Source organism: Dromaius novaehollandiae, chromosome 2 (assembly GCF_036370855.1).
Source record: "Dromaius novaehollandiae isolate bDroNov1 chromosome 2, bDroNov1.hap1, whole genome shotgun sequence".
Lineage (NCBI taxonomy): Eukaryota > Metazoa > Chordata > Aves > Casuariiformes > Dromaiidae > Dromaius > Dromaius novaehollandiae.
In genome coordinates, this window is record NC_088099.1 from 97,893,984 (window position 1) to 97,915,075 (window position 21,092).

At 44.8% G+C, this 21,092-nt stretch overlaps 3 protein-coding genes across 8 annotated transcripts in view; 2 read left to right on the plus strand and 1 right to left on the minus strand.

Annotated features, from left to right (window-relative positions):
* KDM1B (lysine demethylase 1B) overlaps nucleotides 1–6,099 on the minus strand; it is a 29,368-nt gene extending 23,269 nt beyond the window's left edge. Inside the window, exons 1-6 of one of the 4 annotated variants that reach the window (XM_064506975.1) lie at nucleotides 5,829–6,099; nucleotides 5,613–5,678; nucleotides 5,111–5,162; nucleotides 2,861–2,963; nucleotides 1,926–2,050; nucleotides 4–93 (exon numbers count right to left, since the gene is read on the minus strand). In XM_064506975.1, the coding sequence (XP_064363045.1) occupies nucleotides 4–93; nucleotides 1,926–2,050; nucleotides 2,861–2,963; nucleotides 5,111–5,162; nucleotides 5,613–5,678; nucleotides 5,829–6,084 (692 nt within the window). In that variant the 5' untranslated portion in view covers nucleotides 6,085–6,099. Of the gene's footprint in view, nucleotides 1–3; nucleotides 94–1,925; nucleotides 2,051–2,860; nucleotides 2,964–5,006; nucleotides 5,071–5,110; nucleotides 5,163–5,612; nucleotides 5,679–5,828 lie in introns of those variants that run through there. The other 3 variants (XM_026112741.2, XM_026112767.2, XM_026112760.2) reach the window with 3 other exon arrangements.
* TPMT (thiopurine S-methyltransferase) lies at nucleotides 5,944–16,866 on the plus strand. 3 transcript variants are annotated; one of them, XM_026112779.2, is made up of 10 exons: nucleotides 5,944–6,075; nucleotides 6,401–6,561; nucleotides 7,310–7,402; nucleotides 8,378–8,510; nucleotides 8,749–8,801; nucleotides 12,889–12,963; nucleotides 13,719–13,804; nucleotides 14,830–14,874; nucleotides 15,679–15,764; nucleotides 16,100–16,866. In XM_026112779.2, the coding sequence occupies exons 2-10, from the start codon at nucleotides 6,422–6,424 to the stop codon at nucleotides 16,100–16,102; spliced, it is 714 nt and encodes a 237-aa protein (XP_025968564.1). In that variant the 5' UTR covers nucleotides 5,944–6,075; nucleotides 6,401–6,421; the 3' UTR covers nucleotides 16,103–16,866. The 3 variants fall into 3 exon arrangements, with proteins under 3 accessions (XP_025968564.1, XP_025968581.1, XP_064363051.1); XM_026112796.2 differs by having other exon boundaries at nucleotides 16,103–16,866; XM_064506981.1 differs by lacking the exon at nucleotides 5,944–6,075 and having other exon boundaries at nucleotides 6,487–6,657; nucleotides 7,310–7,380; nucleotides 16,103–16,866.
* A 466-nt stretch (nucleotides 16,867–17,332) lies between these two features.
* Nucleotides 17,333–20,648, plus strand: NHLRC1 (NHL repeat containing E3 ubiquitin protein ligase 1). The gene has a single exon (XM_026113419.2). The coding sequence runs from the start codon at nucleotides 17,741–17,743 to the stop codon at nucleotides 18,890–18,892; it is 1,152 nt and encodes a 383-aa protein (XP_025969204.2). The 5' UTR covers nucleotides 17,333–17,740; the 3' UTR covers nucleotides 18,893–20,648.
* Nucleotides 20,649–21,092: the final 444 nt, after the last annotated feature.

Sequence of the window (21,092 nt, forward strand, 5' to 3'; positions counted from 1 at the left end):
TACCTTCGGTAATAGTGGTCAAAACATTCGTTGCAGAAGTGTTCCCCACAGGAAAGATGATACCATCTAGACGTATACCCATTTTTAGCACATCTGTAACGCAGGAGACATAGAAATAGCATTATGATACATTTCAAAAACCTTCCTATTGACAATAGCACCTTCTATGACGTGAAGAAAATGCTAAGGACAGAACAGGGCCATACGTTATATTCATGAAGTTCGTACAAGTTGCCTCGTACAAGGCACTAGTCTTATAAATAACAATTAATCAGAGGATCGTTTCAGTTGTCTCAGAGATTTCCAGTTTCCAAACAGAGCAATGCCAGATACAGAGGAGCCAAAACGCACACAATGTGCAGTTGCGTAGCTCGTCTGGAGTCCCACAACAGTCAGCTGAGCCTGTCTTTAGTGCCCTTTAAGCAGATAGTTCCTGAATGTGAAATGTGCTGCTTTTACAGTCCATGCTGTGACACGCTGAGCATTTTCCAAATGTACAGGAAGGCAAAGTTTCTCTCCATAGGAACTTACGGTTCCCTTAACTTGTTACATTTTGTTCCAATATTAGTGCAGGGTGGGAGAGAACATTTCAATGAGTCTTTTTCCTGTCTCTGACTAATCAGTTCATAAATCATTACAACACCTATTCCCCAGGATAATTGACAAAACTATAAATGCAAGTCTGAACACAAAACAGATGTTGCCTATTTTTTACTGTGACTGAGTTGGCTGCAATTTCAACCCAATGAGACAAAATCCTGAGTAAATAGTTGCACATTTATTACCCTCAGAAAGAAATATATGTTAGCAATGATTATATTCATCAGACAAAGCATTCAGTCCAGCACTCTTCATTCAGAGAAAACTCTCATTAAACTCAGTGAAATGTTTCTCTAGAGATAAATGTATGAGTGGTAAAAAGCAGCGACCTAAGCTACTAACTAAAGCAGCTAGCCACGAAAGGACCTCATCTCAAATAAATAATGTCAAAATTATGCATTTTGTAAAACATTAAAATATTAAAATAAAACTTTGAAAAGATGTATATGGAATGTTCATCATTTCCTAAATAAAAAAAAGTAATATTACTGACACCAGTTTATCAGGTGCTCATTTACCAACCAGTCTCTTATCAACAGCCAGAAGAGTTGCCTTTCCTATGACGTCATTAAGGCACTGAACTGATACCAAAGAACGATTCACATATAAAACGATCTAGTGCTCCATTTCATTGTCTTATCATTGCAAAATAATAAAAAAGGGAAAGTTTGTCTTCAGTAACGAGGGAGGGAACAATGCCATATAAATACAGTCCACCTACTGCATAATGAGGTCGAACATGCTGTTTATTATGGACAGATCTTCTCCCTATCATAAGACATTCAGTACCTCCAGGTTCAGAATGCAAAAGTGCTTGAATAAGGTGCACAAAGGTATGAGCTATTTGAGACAAAATGGTCAGATAAGTATTGTTGTCTTCCAAAACCTAAAATTTCTAGCTCAGAATCTCACTGAGGATTGTAAAGCATTTCAACAAAGGAGTGACAAAGAATTTCTGCAGTAAATGCTGGTTTCATTTTCCATCTTAATGGGAATGGCTTCCTCTGATTTCACAAAAATGCTCTCGGTTTCACAGAAGAAAGGTGTGTGCCAAAAGACGGCATTAATAACCTAAGTAAGCTTATTCTAAAGAAATTCTATATCAGAATTAGCAACTATCACAAAAAAAAGCTACCAGCAAAAAGAATAATTTGTGACACTTTCCTGGCATCTTAAGCCTGCAAGGAGACATTTAGTACCTTTCAGTTCTCCCTGCACATTTGGAAATGAAAGTTTTTTCAGAATGTATTTAAAATTCTAAATCTCAAATGTAAGTTCAGGAAAGTCCATGAAAAATACAGGTGGGCAAATAAAAAGAAGCAAACCTTTCAGCTGCACTGGCAAAGCAAACAGGACATGTTGCAGTGCATCCAGCTTTTTCACACTTCCTATACTTCTTCTCCGATGCTTCGTCATCATCATCTGCTGCTTCAGCTGCTTTCTTCTTTACCTAATAAAGAATAGCTGAAATCTGACCACAAATGCGCTTGCTACACTGTGGCTTTCAAACTGTTCTGTAGTTGGTGGCACAGCTTCAAACGGTTAAAATGATACAAATCAAACCTTTTCAATCCATTGTGAAATAACTGTATCATGAAACTACTGTCAAAGTAGGTCAGTTTTTACCAAAAAAAAAAAAAAAGCTGGAAATATCATTTAAAGCTAAAAATGTCTTGCCTTAGTCTAACCGATGCTACTAAAGAAATTATAAGCAAAGCTTCTAGTTTAAATCATGTTTTAAACTACATCACATGTGAATGAGTCAAGCCTCATACATTCATTTTCTCTCCCCTTCAGAAAAACAAAATCTCTTCTTCACGTACTTATTGGTACTGACCAGTGGCGGTAAAGGTATGTCATCTGCTCGTCAAATAAAATAACAGCTGTTTGTTTGGTTTTCTGCTTTGTGGACTCCAGATACAAAGTTATGTACGAAAACACTCTTCTGGGCCTCAAAGGTGCTCTGTATTGCATTATTTTAGGCTTCAGTCTAGATGAGCAAACGGACTTTTTTGGCTCCATAGAGATCCGTGATCATATTTGGAATACATCCGGTATCTACAGGTTCTACGAAAGATCTGCCTTTTCAAATATTGTTTATAAATAAGATACTTATTCAAAGAATTAACTAATTCTCTCTCTCTGCATAACTACTCTACGATCCAAAGACTCCACATTGAAGCCCTCTTATGTTTTTTAATGAAAGTTAACAAAAAGAACAAAAGTACAAAACCATGTATTTTTAACTCATTATAAATACCTGTCTTCCAGAACTCCTCAAAGGTAGGTTGTCTGGAGACTGGTCTGAAGAACATGCCTTTTTTTTTGTTCGTACCCTTCCAGTTGACATTGTATTGTTAGATCTGCAAGAAAAGGTAAACAGTAGTTTAGGGGAAAAAAAATAATAATTGGTTGACTTTGCAGAGCTGTTTAATTACCTGGACAGTTCAGCCACTCTCATCATACCACTTTTGCCAGAGTTACCTAGATAAGAATCTGTTTAGCTTGACTATTAATCTAAGAGAAAAATGAGAATGAGGCATTTATGGGGAGAGGAACGATAATATTATTTTAAACTATGCTCAGAGTTAAGATTAGATCCTTGAGTACATCTTGACTGGCTGTCCAAGATCAGCACACGCTGGATTTCAGTAATCTGATTTGCATTACATGAAGACCTGGACTAGAATTACCATTGGCAAAGAGAATAAGCATCAGCTCATAATGGATGCTTTTAAATACCACTCTTAGTAACACTCCTCCTGCTAACTGCTGATTTATTGGTAGCAGGAGATCTGCGGCGTAAACCACCTTTCCAAACCACGTACTGAAGAGAGATTTAAAACAAGGTGAACAACCAGTTCCAAGACTTGCACCCCCTCTGATGAAAGTACATCAGAATTTAGCATTTAAACGACTGTAGTTGCATTGCAATTACAGGTAATCAGAATATTGCAAACTTAGTAATTTAACATTCCATAGTAGAAAAGTTCTACACCACGAGATAGCTCTGACTAAGTTGGTAGAAACAAGGAAAAGACCACAGTTTATCATGGAAGCTGGAAAGCATGGAGGGTTAGAAAGCATGCCACAGAAATAAGAAAGCATATTTAACACACTATTATCAAAGGCATTCTTTTTGCACGGAATAAAATACAAATAAAGAGAGCCTAGAGGAAGAACAAAATCTAAAAGCACTCCCCCATACAGAAAGGAAGTGGAAAAAAACCCCAGCCCTGTACTAGTTCACTGATCTGGGCTGCACTGAATCATGAACGTGACCTTGTTGTAGTAGCAACCACTTCTTAATTTCTACATCTGAGACTCTCCAGGTGTCTCTCTTGCTACCAGGCTGTGTCTTCCTTGCCCGAGCTGACAGTAGCGGACGCGCTAGCAGGAGCGACTTTGGTGGCTTTGCTAAAGGCGAAGGTAGCAGGAAGAGAGAATGACATCTTTACAAAGTTTCAAGTGAAGCTGATGTGAATCAAGTAAATGGGGGCATTATTCTCCTCTTCTCTCAAGAGGGAAGAAATTGATTTGGGAGGGGAGGGGAAAAAATCACAACACGTTATCCACATAAGTGAGAAGAGAAAGGAGCTCAGACAAGCCAACACAAGAATTAACTTCCTTTTTTGTATGCAAAAACAGTTAAAGCCTAATTGTGGGTTGGGGGGAAGTGAATTAAATTGATCTTTATAACCCAAAACCCCCAGCATCACTGCACCATAGATTACACCACTGTACGTGGGCAGACGGGTTTGGAGAGAAGAGAAAGGAAAACCAGCCAGTTTCATTTACAGGAGATTTCCTTAAACTACTACATAACACCGCAGTAAACGGTGATTTTTTTCCCCTGTAGCCTTCCCTCTGGACCAGAGGCACAACACTGTATCTCTTTGTATCATTTTATTTCCTTCTGCTAGATAATAGGCCCTAAAACTGTTGCCTTTGTGGTCCCGGCCCAGCACTGCACTACCTTAGCGCTGGGCCAGGTACTGGCGAGCACGCGCCTAGGGGCCTCCAGGCGACCACGGGCCACAGCCGCCGCAGCCCGCCGACCCGAGAAGGTAAAGGACAGCACAGCTGCTTCATCGCGGAGAGGACGTTAGGAGAAGAAAATATGACAGCCAACATTCACTGAAAAGTTTAGTAGAAATATTTAAGGTTCAGACAGGTTTTCTGTTTTGAAGGGCAGAGGCCATTCTTATGGCATCGCGGGCATATTTTTGCTATAAAAAGTATTGGAGGGGAGAGCGAGTGAGAGAGCAAGAGATCAATTTATACGTGTAACTGTCAGGAGGCCCCTTGCTTCCACTTGTACGCAACTTTGTCCCCATTTCCCCTCCCAAAAACAAACAGAAAACCAAAACCCACAGCTTTTGAAGCAACAAGCAAACACTGCTTACTTTACTAAGCTTTATATGACTCTGCATCCTATAAATACAATCTTTCTGGCTGAGAAAATAAGCCCTTTAAAAGAAGAGAGAGAAAGAGAGAGACACACACATACATAACACAGTGCGTCACATTCTGTAGCATTTCATCCGATTGCGCTGCGCGGCCTATACGGGAAGGCATTATGGGGTTTACGTGCACAGCTGACAGCAAGTTTGTCTTAAAAAAAAAAAAGAGAGAGAAGGGGGAAAAAAAGAAAAAAAAAACACGCAGAGGAAACGAGAGGAGCTCGGTAAACACGGGTGCGTGGAACCAAGCAGTGAGCACACCTTTAAAACTCACCCTCGAGTAAAAGCGAAAAATGCTTGAGTCAGCACAGCCTGACAGCGCCCCCTCCCCAAAACAAGCAGCCCCGGGGGGGGGGGGCGGTCCCTGACCCTATTCCCAGTCCCGGCCGTGACAGCCCGCGGCCGGGGGAGGGGTGGGACGCGTGGGGGTGTCCTGGGGGGCGGCTCGTGGGTCTCGCGTGGGGCAGTCCGGGGGGGGGTCTCCCCGGGGGGTCTCGCGTGGGGGTGACCCAGGGCGGGGGTGGGGACTTGCTGCCGCCCGGCGCTCACCTCGGGCCGGCTGAGTCGGGGGCCGGAGACCACATTCACGCGTGTCCGCGCCGCCTCCTGCTAGAGCTGCAGCGGGGGAGAAGAGGGAGGGAGGAGGGGGTAAAGGGGCGAAGGCGCGGGGTGAGGGCGGCCGCGCCGACCCCCGCGCAGCGCCTGCCCCCGCCCGCGGCGCGGCCGGCGGGAGCCCGCGGGCAGCGGTGGAAGGGGGTCACTCACCACCACCGCCGCCGCCATCCCCGCTACCATCCTCCTCCTCCTCCCGGTGCCCAGCACCCTCAGCCCGCCTCCTCCTGCCGCCGCTTCCGCTCTCCGCGGTGCGTAGCGAGGGGGCGGGCAGCGCGGGGCGGCGCCGACCGCACCGCACCGACCGCACCGCTCCTGCCGCCGCGACCCACCGCCACCGCCACTCGCCCGGGCGGCCGCGCTGGGACCCCGCGGGTGCTCCGGCCCCCGCCGCCGCCGCGTAAGACATATACAAAAAATTATTTTATTTTTATTTTTTTTTCTCGCCCCCCCCCCCCAGCGGGGCGAATGAGGTTTCCCCGCGGGCGGCGGCGCGGAACGCGCCCACCGCAGCGGCCGCACTCGCGTGGGCTCCGCGCCCGCGTGGGCTGCGCGCAGGGAAAGCGCGGGCAGGGCGCGAGTGCCGCCCGCGCTGCCGCCGCGCTTGGGTGGCCCGCAAAACACGCTTGCTCCGGCTGCGCTGCGTTTTCAAGAGCCTTCCCGAAATACGGTCCGAAATTCTGCTCTCCCCCTTTTTTTTCTTCCTTTTTTTCTTTTTTGCACAGGTGCTGCAGCCCCTGGGAACAATGGACGGTGCAGCAGATGGAGCCGGAGTCGTGGGCAGCGTGGATGCTGGGGCGCAGAAGGAACGGGTGGTGACAGAGGAGGAATGGCTGCAGAAATGGGAAGCGGGCAAAACTGGATTTCACAAGGAACAGGGGCACCCGTACGTGATCCCACCCTTCTGCCTGAGCTCTTTAAACAAACGCCGTGAGATGAATGACTTGACTCATTCATGAAACTCGTGGTAAAAACGCAGCACGTAAGAAGGAAAAACTGTTTATACAGGCACAGCTTGAAACTAAAATAAATACAGATATTTCTGTGACCCACATTTGTCATAAAGCAGAGAAAAGAAAGGGTTGCGTCGCTTTTACAACTTCTACTCCTTTAATTGGGTTTTAAACTACAAAGCTTAAGAGCTTCACTAAAAATCTTATATCTTGTGATGCAAAAGCTCTGCATTACTGTCTGTGAGCTGTGCAGCTGGGGCCTACAGCAACATGCAGGGGGCATTGGAGCACTGGAAGGCTGGGGCCTAAGAGAGCAAAACCAATTACATGCTCTTGCAACCAATGAAAATTAAGTTTCAGACATATATAGGTGATTTGGTCGATACAGAGGTTTAATTATCATTCCGTTTAAGTAATCTAACGTGGCCCTTTTAGAGTTGGTGCTAGGAAAAAGCTGCACTCTTTCCTAACAGAAATTAAATTTACTTTGTTTCTAAGTAAATGGAAGATGAAGGTTTTTATTTCTTGTTTTTATTCCTAATTGCATTGAGCAGCTTGAAATAAGAAGTACAGTTTGTCACGGAGTTTGTGTGTTACCTGTCAGGTCGTGTAGTATTTGGCTTTGAACATGCCAACACGCATAGTCCCAACGTTAAGTAGCAAATATCTTTTCTTCTACAGGCTTCTGCAGAAGTATCTGGATATTCTTTTAAATGGCCGGAGAGGACTGAGGATATTTTTCCCACTTTGTGGTAAAGCAGTAGAAATGAAATGGTAAAACACAGAAAAAAAATCCAAGTTGTTGTGGGGAGAGAGGAAGGGAGAGGGGGACATCCCAACCCTGTAATGGCCAACAGGGACACGCTGCATCTCTGCTGGCAGCAAAGCAGCGTTACGGAGCACCGGAGGGAGGAGGAAGTTTGGGTTTGTTTACGGACTTTTAGTATAGTAGCATAAGTAGGCTGGTTAAGGATTAACCTGGAAGTCCTCCTCATTGTCCTGAGTCCGCCTTGGGGAGCGCTGCGTTTGGCACAGGCAGCATGGCTGGAGCCATGCCCCGATAACCACTGCTTTCGGTGTGAATGCCGGCTTAAACTGCCCACACCGAGGTCAGTTGTGCCAGAGCAACTGCTTGTAGGACCAGGTGGCATATCGCACTGGGAGAGTGATCTGAATTAAATAAAATTTTGTATTTTTTTACTTTTTTGGCTGGCTTATATTTATAACGTGGGGCTGCATAAGCCAGCGCTGCTTCTCGGAGGTGGGGACAAACCTTGATGAAGTGGCATCCTCGCAGAATCAGGTTACCCACGCTTGTCACGCGTTACCCTGCTGACAGCTGCTTCCCAGCGCAGCCTGCGCCCGCATGGGCACCATGGTTCAGAGCCGGACGCGCCAGCGTAGACTGATGTGGAGAGTCCTCCAAGGAGCCACCTTTCTGTTTTCATCAAGTCCGTAAAAAAAAAAATAATAATAATAGTAGTAATAAATGAATTATCAATGGAATCTGAATAAAGCCCGTAAGTCCCCATCTGAGTGGTGCCAATTTAAACTTGGGTCACAGGAGGGAGGTTTTCGATAAAATGTGAAAACCCCAGAAAGTCAAGCTCAGGCATACCAATACCTCCTAAACCAGGGAAGCAGGAGGCGTTTCTCTAACACATACGTGCTGTTGGGGAGATGTGCGCGTGCTGGCGGCCCAACCTGGGGACCTCGGGTGACCGTGGGTGCTTTCTGTGGTGTGCACAGGCTGGCCGACATGGGGCACCGTGTCGTCGGCGTGGAGATCAGCGAGAAAGCACTGAAGGAATTTTTCACCCAAAACGGTCTGCCTTATCGTGAGGAGCCTGTGCCAGGGACTGTGGGTGCAAAGGTGTTGCAGGTACGTCCCTTGTGTTGCCAAATGGTCTAAATTTGAAGCCTGCACCTAAATTTCAAGCCTGCAGCGTAGCGTGCTGTAAAATGGGACAGCTGCGTGCCTCGATGAATCGCCTCTAGGGAGGGGGGCAGGAGAGGTGCCTCGGAAAAGGAAAACTAAAACTGGTTTTCACAGTTTCTCCCCATTAGACCTAAGTGCATATTTATTTCACTAAATGCTGTTTCCCTTGCTTTTATTGTAGAGCGTGTCTGGGAACATTTCTCTGTACTGCTGCAGTATTTATGATTTGTCCAGGTAGGACTACACAGTGCGTTCTACAGTTTTCTATAGTCAAACATGCGTTAACACTGTTAAATTATTTTATCTGAACCAGCCGTAAACATTTGGAACAAGCCCTCTCAAGAAAACTCCTATTGACTTGTATGATAAATGCGAATAGTCAGTCTTCCTCAAAAATTAACTCGGTTGTTAACTATTAGATAAAGATGTGAACTATGTATCTTTACACGGGCTTGTTCTAAGGTGTCATATGAAAGTTATAGAAAAACATGTCTGCTTTTACAGTAAAACCAAATTATGTTTAATGCTATTGATGGATTCTAACAAGCAAAATCCTAACAGAGTCCCATATTCGGAGCAGCTCAGTAAAAGCGACAAGAATAAACCAGAGGTGTCTTCTTGGAAAGTTTTTCCTTTAACTATCTCATTAACATATGCATAGGTATGCTGTATTCATTGATTAAGTACCCCCTGCTTTACTTAACAGGCTTTTCTCAATTGGTTATAAGTATCTTACAGCGCTGCAGTATTAGGTCGCTATACATACTGTACTGTCAAACAAGGACTTCACCAGTATCTTGGCAAATGAGGCCTGACTTATTGATGTCTTCTAAGGGATCCTTGGTGCTCAAATGTCCTTATTTCCTAGTTAAAAGGCACAACGGAAAATGCCAAATACTTAGTACAGTCAGCACTATCAACTCCTGAAAAATGTTTGAATCTGTTGTTGTGTGTGGCCCCAATGTTTTTTGGTGGCTTTCCACCTATTTTTCTGCTCCAGGTTTACCTGCTGGGGAATCTTGAAAATCACCGAGTTGTACAGAGACTGCAGCAGGGCTTACGGCTCTCTCCAGCCTCTAGCACAGAGGACTGTGTCGTAGACGTTACTGCATTTAGCTTCTTTCCTCTTTGCCAGGAGGTTTCTAGTGGTGTTGGCAATGGGCACATTTAAAACATGCTCAGACCGAGGCCAGCGCTGGGGCAGCTGGGGCCTGGGGGGCGTGCAAGAGGGCTGTGTTGTGTCCGTGCTGTAAGGCGGGAGCATGTCTCGTAGGGAGCTGAAGGTGACCCGAGTCCTGCACCGTGGTTCCCCCATCCTGCAGTTCGTACTCGGATGCAATTTTCTCTAGAGTCTAAGGGTTCGGTGAGGTTTTGTGTGTTGGCTTGCTTTTTGTATAAAACAACTGTCAGGAACAAGTTGCTAATATCGACCTACAGCTGTTCAGTAAGGAGGAGGTCAAGTCTTAGTCTTTACTCAGACAGCCCTTTCAGAGCTGCTGGAAATACAGGTGTAATAGGTAGTTTAGGAAACCAAAATACGGTGTTTACTTTATGATACTCATTTTTAATCTGCATAAACTGGAAAAAAAAGAGTATTCACTACTGATACCAGTCTTTTATACAGTAGACTCACTGCTAAAACTTTTGCTGGCGTAGCTGACTCCATTTGGCTTGAACAGTGCATATCTAACTAGTCCTGCACAAACAGATGCCTTGGAACAGATGGGCGGTATGTGAAAGTGGCTTTGTAGATACTGCCTGGTTTCCTCCTTGCCCTTGCTGTGTAGATTGCTTCAAATCCTTCTAGCTGCGAGTTGACATGTTGCCCAGGGAATGCTCGAGATTCTTGTCAGCAATTTTTGAAAAATTCAATTCTAAACTTAGTAGCAAGTAGCATGGTAAAATCCATGACTTCCATCATAACACAGTGGAATAACACTATAAAATAAATTGAAAAATATGTAATTAAAAAAATTGTCAGTGTGTATTGCTGGATCCAGTACATAGTGTATCACCCACAAAATAAATGGGCAGATACAGGTTCTGGGCACGTGGTTCTGTACTGGGCAATCTTATAAAGAATTTGAAGGTGAAATACGAATCTTGTTCAGCAGTCAGCAGATACCTGTGACTACAAAAATGCACACACTGTTCTAGTTTCTATGTACAGGCAATTTGATTAATTACCTAGTAATTATGGAAATCAAACTTCTTTCACTCTTGCTGCGGTTGGTCTGCAAGCAAATGCTTTTGATCTCAATGCTGAGCGTTCATTAGACAGGAGAACTCAGATGTGCTCGTGACCTTTGTCAGAATGAGACATTTCAAAGACTTTCATTAGTTAACGAGTAACAGGAATTACTGCTCTTTGTGGGAACTCTGAGAAGTATGTAAAACAGTTATATTACACAGCCATTGTAGCTCCTAATACAATTATGGTTACCAGTCTTTCAAAAAAAAGAAAAAATCCAAACCAACAAATACTGTATTAACTGAAACTCTTAAACAAATGTGGAGATAGCAATTCACAGCTTTACTGCCTAAATCCAGTGGGGTTTCTGCTGATCTGTGGATTTCTACTTTACATGTAAATTTTTATTAATCCTTGTAGTACCTAGGCTGGCATCGATTGTGCTAAACACCATATAAATGTGCAACAGGAGATAATGCAGGGGGCTAGAAGATTGGGTAGGGATCCAAAAAAGGTACATCCACCAGAGCGCTTCCTAACACCCTGGCCTCATCCTGCCTCCAGGTCAAAATGAAAGACAGGCACACACCTTTTCCTTCCCCTTCCCCATGTCTTGCTTTTTGTCAGAAGGAAATTGGGATGTGCAGGACCCTGGGACCAGGGCAAGGTTGCAGCACAAGTCTTCCCGCAGCCTGCTGCATCTGCAGGTCGCTGGCAAAAGCAGAGGGGAGTGGAGTACCTGAAATGCCTGTGCAGAGCCAGCACTGTCCATGCAGAACCAGCACTGTCCTTCCAGTTTGACCAGATTAAAGCTGGGGAGAAAAACTAGGTGCAGAAAACTGCAGGGACTTCCCTAAGGTCACGTAGCTGGCCTTCGCCACACAGAGGGGAGAATGGGATCCAGACCTCGGGCTAGGTTTGCACCTGCCCTGCCAGACTTTGCTGCTTTCCCCTTGCTCTCGCTGCACATTTCACTGTCTCTTTAAAAAAAAACTCCTTTCAGTTAAGACTAGGTATCTAAATTAGATCCTTAGTCTTGGCAAGCTTTAAAAGAAGTCAGGACTTTAAAGCATTATCATGTCTCATCACAGTAGAGTGGGAAATACAGGATCAGTGTATAGGTTAGATGCCAAAAATTTAGTGATGCTGTTGCAATGAGATGAGCAGCGTATAGGGAGGAGCAGCAAGGGAAGAGGTGATGCAACCAGATGCCGACAGACTCTCCCATTAGGCAAAAAGGTATTGTGCAATTCCATACCGTATTTTCCTCTCTAGGGAAACTTACCTCTTTCTTACTTAGTTTAAAATTATGCAATTTGCTTTATTGCTACATTACTCTCTCAACTCCTGTTTCAATAATTACCAGAAATGAAACTCTTCCTTCCCCCCGCAACATCCCCATCTCTAGCGTCATCCTGGCTGCTCTTACCAGCCATTAGCAAAGGCAGTTCCCAGTAGCCTTGGCCATTTGCAGGCTTCGTGTGGTCACTGAAGCCACCTGCCAGCACATCCAGGAGCAAAAATAGTGCTTATGACTATGTTAGACCGAGGCAAGTAGCAGTGTAACTTAGCTCTTCTCCCATTAAACAAATTTCAGGCTGAAGCTAACTGTCCCAAGCATGCAGATGGAACAGATGTGTTCCACGCACTGCTGGGTGTGTTGAGTTCATTGATACCGATGCAATGAAGTGCCTTCCCTAACCTGCATTTGAGATTGCGCATGATGTTAGAAGGTGGCCGAGAACTGGGGATGTCCTGAGCGTATGTTAGTGCTGTCTCAAGGGTCACAGCAGGGTTCGATTGCCAAAAACCCAAGCTTGTAGCCCAGAAGAGAAACGTTCAGACTGCATTTCTTCCTTCCTGCCTTGTCTCAGCACCGTTAAGTGATGGGGAAATGCTGAGCAATTCCAGCATCTCTGTGTCCTCCCAGCAGGGCCACGTGCCAGGTGGATTTCTTGAGACCCAGTTCATAATGCTTTGGATCATGAAGATGCTGAACTCTAACAACAAATCAGCTACTGGGGTATCTGCACAGCTTGCTGGAGATTCCTCGTGACTCTATAGAAGTATCTGAATAAAGATGAATGTACCTTTTTGGTATTTTTAAATCTTTTCCTCATATCCCTGTAGTGCAATTGTTGGCAAGTTTGATGGGGTTTGGGACAGAGGAGCTCTAGTAGCTGTGAATCCATGCGACAGACAATGGTTAGTAATCTCACTTTGTTATTATTTTCTTTCTTCTAATGTATCTGGTGATTATGTGTTTTTGCCTTCTGCTACTTGTCAATGAGTCCTCCTTCATTCCTCAGAGTAACCTAAACAAGTTCTTCCCTACCGCAGGCGTCAGCTGCCAACGCAGAGCACTGTACTCTAGATTTGTGAGCTTCCTTCAGGAAGCCGTCCTGCCTCTTGGTGGGAAGATGTGTGGTTTGTTGCAACCCAGCAGAAGCAGAGCTGCAAGTCTCATCTGAATTTTATTATTTCCTTTTCACTCCATCTGCTTCTCCTCCCTGTCTTTGTTCTTCTTACCCTCACTTCCCTTTATTTCAATTCTTCCTTCTTGCCTATAGCCAACCCAAATTTACTTTGGTCCTACCAGCAGGACTTTTTAAGTGGATATACAGTCTTGAATTCACAATAATTTTAAAAGCTCAGTACTGTATCGTGTAGTAATTCTAGACTGTGGCAAAAAAAATCTGTTTTGGCTGTTAGCTGGGAGACTAATATGGGGAAAAAGAAAAATGGTTGTTTATGAGAAGTATACAGTAACATTTATTTGAGATGTTTCATGTGTGGCATGAATTTCATGCTTATATATCTCTGCTTATTTTCTGTGCAGTTCAGTTGAACTTGTCTCTGCATAGGAATACATCATATCACCTTTTTGTTGAATATTTTGATTGGTATGCTTAAATGTTTGTACAGTTCCAAAATAATAGAATATAACTATCTCCTTTCAGCTATGCCAGTTTGATGATCTCCCTAATGGAGAAAAGTTCTTCTTATCTCCTCGTTACTGTTTTATATGATCCAAACAAACACAAAGGTAAGAACTTTGCGATGTTCATGTTTTGATTTTTGCATGCCTTAATATAAATTGTATACAGATGTGACTGATATATTAGTATCTTCCTCAGTGCTTTTATCAACATGGCTATGTTAGCAGATCATGCCAATACAGTTGTTGTGCCAAAAAATTTTAGATGTTGACCAAGCTTGAGACTAAATTTTTTTTTCTGTGGCATCCAGATGTGCTAAGAGCAAGTGGAGGACAAACATGGTATATTAACACAATGAACAATTAAATTTTAATGCTAGAAGTTTAGAGTAACACACTGTATGTCCTGTCCATCCTAGGGACCTTGAGGCATTCCCAAGACCATCTAACTATGATAGATCTTTGGTTTACTCAATACTTGCAACCAAATGTGTTGCCCATCTTGTGCCTCCCCTCCAACCGCAACCATGGGTCAGGTCTGAATATGCCTGGAAAAGGTGAAATTCTGTAAAGACATAAAGTACTTTTCCATTTCAGAACTTTTATTATATACCAAAGTTTGGGGGGAGGGGTCAAGATTTTTTGGTTAATAATTAACTCTCAAAAGAAATTTCTTGTTGCTTTTGGTTTCCTCAATTATCCTTCAAAGAATAAGTCCTGCCGTTGTTAACCACAACAGTTTAATTCATTGCTCTCCCTCCCATTATTCAGCTTTTTGCTTTAATTATGCCATTATAGTATAATGGGATTATTGGCTCGATTCACACACAGCATTGACAGTGGTCATATCCACGGCATGGTCACCACCTTCCTCTCTCCTGACAATATGGCTACAGTGGTAAAAGTCTGGAAATAGTCCAGCCGTGACACCTGAAGCTGTCCAGTGGTGCACCAAGGTGCCTTGCATTCTTGGAGATGTGGTTTTCTGGCTGCTGCAGAGGGTGGTACCCCCGGGGCCAGACTGCAGGCCTGGTGCTGCACGCGGTGCGGCTAGCGCTCCAGCTGCAGTAGAAAACACGCTTGTCTCCTCCCTTTCCCTTCTCTCTGATTAGTTTTACCCATTTTCTTTCCAGGCCCACCATTTTATGTTCCTGAATCTGAAGTTAAAAGCTTGTTTGGTAAGTTGTCTTTTGGCTAACTGTTACGATTTTTTCCAAAACACACAAAGGTGTTCATGCGCTTCTATCTTACCCTGCGGCAAGTGATACTAAGTCATTTGTTTGCTTCTTGCGTAAGAGATGGAATAATGGAAAAATAATAGGGAGGAAATAAATACAATTTTACCAGAAGGATGTTATTGTTAAGGAAAATTCTCAGCTCTTCAAAAGGTATGAGGAAAACGTGTCACTCATAAGACGGACATGAAAGACAGCCTCTTTACTCCCCATGGCAGCTTTTCATCCTCGTAGGATTCAAAGGGCACTCAGTGGTCTTGCAGCTTCGGTCTTAGTCTTGTTTAAAGATTTTAGCTTTCTCTGCACCTCATCAGCAGCTACCGCAGTTTTAATACAAGGTCTTTGCATATTAGTTCTACAGTTTCTGCTGTACTTTTGGAGCTGAAGAGGAAAAATAAAATGTTCTGCTAAAGGAAACGTTAAACATATAACTTAAATCCACCAAAATAAGGAAAGTCAGAATTATTGCTGGAATTTCATTTTAAATGTACTTCTCAATATGCTTTGATATTGCACTCAGTTTTTTTAAGTTTATGTCTTTCTGAGACCTCCGCAGTGTCCGTGCACAGTGCGTTGTTGGCACTGACAGTTGCATCTCACTGCAAGGGAGACTGCTAAGTTCTGCTCGGCCCTATTGTGTTAGGCATTGTGACAAAATATAAGTTGTTTTTTTTTTCCCCCCCTGACAATTTGCATTTTTTCTGTGACTTACAATACAGTAATACACTATCATTTCTTCCTTTTCAGGCAACCAGTGTGAAATTAAGTGTCTTCAAAAAGCCAATGAGTTTACAGATGCACACAGAGAATGGGGACTAGATTATTTTCTGGAGGTGCTGTATATACTAAAGTTTGTACCTTGATGAAATTAATCAAAATAACTTACTTCTCACCTTCCTTTTTTTAAATCTCACTTCTTTTTAAAATCAGACACATTTCTGGGCACTCTTAAAGCAGGCTTCGGCATATGGAAAAATGTCTGTGGAACACTTTGATCTTCTGGTGATTTTTGCTTTCAAAGTGAAGTCTACTACATAACTGCCTCGACTGTCTTTGTGTATAGCCTTTCGTACACTCCATGCATAAATAAGCATTTTAAAAGTGCATCTTTTTCTTCTAATTCAATTAATCAGAACTAAAGAAAATGATCCTTTTCTGTGGTTGCCAGTAGGTGCTGTCTGTCTGGAGCTATGCAGGTCTACCTTAGACACTAGCAGGCCTGGGAATAACGGCAGCGGCTCTTCAAACACCATTTCCTGTAACGCTGGCCTTGCGCCAGTAATGGCAGCTGGGCAAGAGAGGCGGAAGCTGGCGCAAGTTGTTTCTCCCCGTCCCTGTTAGTCATGATTACAAGCCAAGAGACTAACCGGCAATGAGCAGACAAGAAAGCTTGGCAGCAGCTGCCAAGGGGGAACTATAATCAAGTGGGAAATAGGTCAGGGAAGTGAAGCAGCTGATGATAAAGCAGAGAGCATGGGGAGAAATGTTCCTGTGTCTGCTTGTAAATATGCTCCTCTCTTCTGCAAGAACATAGTTGCAAGTAGGCAACTGGAGGTCCTATGTTGCAGGAGGGGTTCAAGGAAAGGCTGCAGAGCTTTTGCACGTTTGCCTGGACACAACCCCTTCTTCAAGGGTCTTCTGTTGTTGCCTTATGGACACTTTTTTGCAATTTTCAAAGTTATAGAATTTGGGGGGTTCATTTTCAGTTTCTGGTCAGTTATTTACAATACAGAAACATTCCTTATGAGGGGCCTCAAAGGGCTTCCTTGCCCTAGCCTTCTCCCCTTGCCGGTTTATTTCAAAACAGATGGAAAGGTATGATTGCAAGGTAGTATATTGTCATTTACTAAGGCTAGAATGAAAATAAAAGTTGTTTGACTTTCTAAAAAGTGAATGTGACCTCTGAGCTCCAAAAATATCCCGTTCAAAGCTTTATCCGATTGGTCTTCTTTTGACCAGGCTTTGCGCTTCATTACAGGTGTTGCAGCCCAAGGGCTGCATGTATGCTTTTAGCATAATAGTCCCCAGCCTCGGGCCTGTTACAACTCTTTAATATTGCTCATAGCTCTTGGGAGCTGCTGCCACTTCAGGACAGGTTGAAAGAGGGGGGGAAAAAAATGTTGCTTACAGCACATTGCCTGCTTGTAGCAATATTTTTACTCCTGGCCAGTACTGCAGCTACTGAGTTAAAACATCTCCCTTTTTCTGTCCAGATTTTTTTTTTTTTTTTGAGGTGCGTTATGAGAGCTGTTGAAATTTATCTTGGACTATCAGATATCTGTAAATCTGATAAAGGCCAGCTGCTTAGCACGGGGCTGCTGCGTGCCCAGGGATACCAAACCTGGGGGGCCGCGAAGAAGCGACAGATATTTGACAGCCTGGTGGGAGCTACGTCAGATGAGCGATTGTGGGATGTTTAGGATGGATCCACCGTGTATGTACTCTGCCTCCCCGTTATTTAGCGGAGGGAACCGGCGGGCAGCCGCGAAACCGGCCCCGCCGGAGCCCGCAGGAGGCAGTCGCCGCCTCGCCTCACCCACCTCCCGCGTCCGCCATTTCCCCGCCTCGTCCCTCTCGCTCCGCCCCGGTCGCCGCCATTTCCCCGCCTCGTCCCCCTCGCCCCGCCCCGTCACCGTCCCCCGCCATTTCTCCGCCTCGTTCCCCTCCGTGGCAGCCATGTCTCCGCCTCAGCCGTCGGCCCCGCCTCGTCCCCCTCGCCCGCGGCAGCCCTGTCCCCGCCTCAGCCCCCTCGCCCCGCCTCAGCCGCGCCCCGCCGGCCCTCAGCGCCCGTGGCGGCGGCGCCGGGCGGATGGCGGCGGCGGCGGCGGAGGAGCTGGGCCTGCTGGAGTGCAAGGTGTGCTTCGAGCCGTATGGGCTCAGCGGGCGGCGGCGGCCGCGCAACCTGCCCTGCGGCCACGTCCTGTGCCTGGGCTGCGCGGCGGCGCTGGGCGGCGCGGGTCGGCGCGGGCTGGAGTGCCCCTTCTGCCGCCGCGCCTGGGGCTCCGCCGAGACCAGCGACTGCCTGCCCCTGCTGCAGCTGCTGGAGGCGGCGGGCCCGGCCGGCGGCCTCCCTGCGGCCGTGGCGGCGGCGGGCCCGGCCGGCGGGGCCCCGGCGGGCCCGGCGCTTCGGCTCGCCCTGGGGGGCTGGGGGGCGCTGGTGAACCCCACCGGCGTGGCGGCGTGCCCGCGCTCCGGGCGCCTGGCCGTGGCACACGATGGCAAGAAGAGGATCAAGGTGTTCGGGGCGAGCGGCACCTGCATGCAGCAGTTCGGGGAGCGGGGGGACGCAGGCAACGACCTCAAGTACCCGCTGGACGTGGCGGTCACCCTGGACGGCCACGTGGTGGTCACCGACGGCGGGGACCGCTCGGTGAAGGCGTTTGATTTTGAGGGGCGGGGGATGCTGGCCGTCAGAGAAGGCTTCTGCTTGCCCTGGGGCCTGGACACCACCCCAGAGAACGAAGTCGTTGTGACCGACTCGGAGGCCGGAGCCCTTTACCGCTTGACGGCTGACTTTGGGAAGGGGAAGCTGAAGGAGTCGCAGATGATCCAGTCCAAGTTAACCTGTCCGAGAGGGGTGGCAGTCTGTCAGGTGTCAGGTGCCATTGCGGTCATAGAGCACCTGAAAGCTAAAGGACCAAACAACAGCAGCACCCGAATGAAGATATTCAGTGCAGACATGAAACTCATTGCCCAGATGGATACCTTTGGGCTGAACCTCATTTTCCCCTCCAAAATATACGCTGTGGCAGTGGCTTTTGACAAAGAGGGTCATATTATAGTAACGGATGTCTATAACCAAGCTGTATTATGTTTAGGGAAACCTGAGGAGTTTCCTGTGTTTAAGCCTATAATCAATCATGGGCTTTCATATCCTGTAGGACTGACTTACATGGCAAATAATTCCCTCGTTGTTCTAGACGGTGGTGATCATTCAGTAAAAATATATAGCTCTGCCTGAATGTGTTTAGATTTTTACTGCTATAGATTCGTTCTGTTTTAGGCTGTGGAGCAAGCTAAGTTACGGTTTTAGTAGACAAGTAGGTGGGAGGTATTTTCTGGCCTTTGAGTGAAATTGCCCTGCTTGACCAACGTGCATCAAAGCTCTTGCCCCATCTGTGTGAGCAAACTTGACCGTTGCAGGCAGTACTCAAGAGTGAATCAACCAACCAACCAAATAACTTGGCATTTTAAAACTATTTCATACCTTGACAGCCAAACATTTTTATGTCGTTTGGCAAATAGTACCAACATTTGGAATGGAGTAATCAAAGGCCTGCAACTGAGAGAGGGGATGATGCAGCTTTTGTTTACCTTTATTGGCATTTAGTTTTCATTACATTCTTTCTTAAGCAGGGAGACACTCATGAGAGTGATGGAGTGATTTCTCTTTCCAGGATTTCTGCAGGAGAAAGGAGACTGGCTTGATAGACCGACAGACTAGCTAAGAATAGCTAATAACCAATAGAATAGCTAAGGTCAATTGTGATAGAGGAGCTGCCACTGATAATGAGTTATATGAAATGAATTGGTGCGTTTTTTCCATAGTAGGGAAATTACTGATGGGTACCATGAAGGATGAAACATCAGTGAGGCAAAGTTTGGAAGATGCACTGTCATCATTACACTTCAAGGAAAAAAAAATTTTCCCCCATGGCAGCTTTCATGGGCTACAAGTTAAATATGAAGAGTGAAGTTTTAAAACATGCTAAAAAAGCACAGTCTTAAGATTTGAAAATATCTTGATAAATGAATATTTGTTCTCTGTACTAGGTTACTACCACCTTTATTAGAATTGTACTGAAGCACTTGCACTTCTGTAAGGTGTAAGTCTGCATCTGCATGCAGAGATAATCTTGTGTGTAGTTACCAGCAGCGGCTGGTAAGCTTTCTCTAAAAACTTAAAGGTGTTTAGATCCCAAACACTTCTGCATATACAAAAGTGAGTTGTCCGTCTTGCTAACACAGGTATTCTTGCAAGATTTCCAGTACTGTCAGCATCTGTCTTATCATTAATATGATACTTCTATGTCCAAAACTTCAGGATCCAGCTGAAAATTGGAGTGTTGGTGAGCAGTAGAAGGGAAGGAGGGATGTGAGCCTATTCTTTTCCAAGCAGATTTAGATCAGTTTATATTTTCTTGAAAAGAGTTTCACTGTAGGCATTAATTCTGTTGCCTTATTGAGCAGTGGAAATTAAAGTATATCTGAATTATTTAAAAAAGTTTTTAGCACCCCCACTAAGTAGTCACTGCTGCATGTTCAGGCACTTATTTGCTGCTAAAATAATTACTTAGATTGTTCAGCACTAAAAGGAAGTTTGATATAGATACAAATGCTCTGTGAGATAGAGACAGGAGGTGAAAGTTGCATTCAACTTTTATGGTCACTTATTTATTCACAGAAATTATGAATGAGATGCTTTCTGAAAGCCACTTGAAATCAACAGGTGGTCTTTCTATCAGTTAATTTTTAATCTGGCTTCTGGTCTTACTTTGAGGGCATATAATAACTACATGTATTGTCGCACCAGCTATTTACCAGTTCTTAATTTAATGTGGAGCATTTTTAGCCCTCTAATTCAGACAATGTATTAATTTATCTTATGTTGATATATGTAAAAACAAAACAACCTAACCACTAAATGCAGCTATTTGTAAAGGTTAATTCAATGGTGATGTGCCAATAAAGACGGATTTGTTTACTCCTATACTGAACAGTTTAGTGAAAACTCCTCATTTTTATTATCGTGAGTTTCTCTGTTACCATCCAATTTCTCTATTTTAATTGCCCTATAATTTTTTTTTTAATTTGATGATATCCCCCTAAAGTTGTTGTACGGTGATTTGTTGCTATTGCAAAATATGTGGACCTGCATGCACACTTGCTCTTTTCTAACCTTGTCTACTGCCAAGCCACACAGTAAGTGCCTTTGGTAGGACCAGAAATACTTGTTGGATATTCTGCAGCAGGGGTTATACTGCCCTGAGTAGAATACCTCCTGGGGGGTCAGGAAGGAAACTTACTGAGAGAAGCAGCCTCACCTGGATTATATATTCCTTTCTAGATGCCAAGAAGACACCTGTCTTTGAAGGATGTAAAAACAACTGGATAACACTTCCTTTGAGGAACTGCTGTGTTTCTGAATGCATTTAATACCA

Coding starts and splice junctions, on each gene's coding strand:
- TPMT (XM_026112796.2), top strand. CDS start 6,422: ATGGACGGTGCAGCAGATGGAGCCGGAGTCGTGGGCAGCGTGGATGCT. Junction 6,562..7,309: donor CACAAGGAACAGGGGCACCC/GTACGTGATCCC, acceptor TTTCTTCTACAG/GCTTCTGCAGAAGTATCTGG. Junction 15,765..16,102: donor GACTAGATTATTTTCTGGAG/GTGCTGTATATA, acceptor GGTTGCCAGTAG/GTGCTGTCTGTCTGGAGCTA.
- NHLRC1 (XM_026113419.2), top strand. CDS start 17,741: ATGGCGGCGGCGGCGGCGGAGGAGCTGGGCCTGCTGGAGTGCAAGGTG.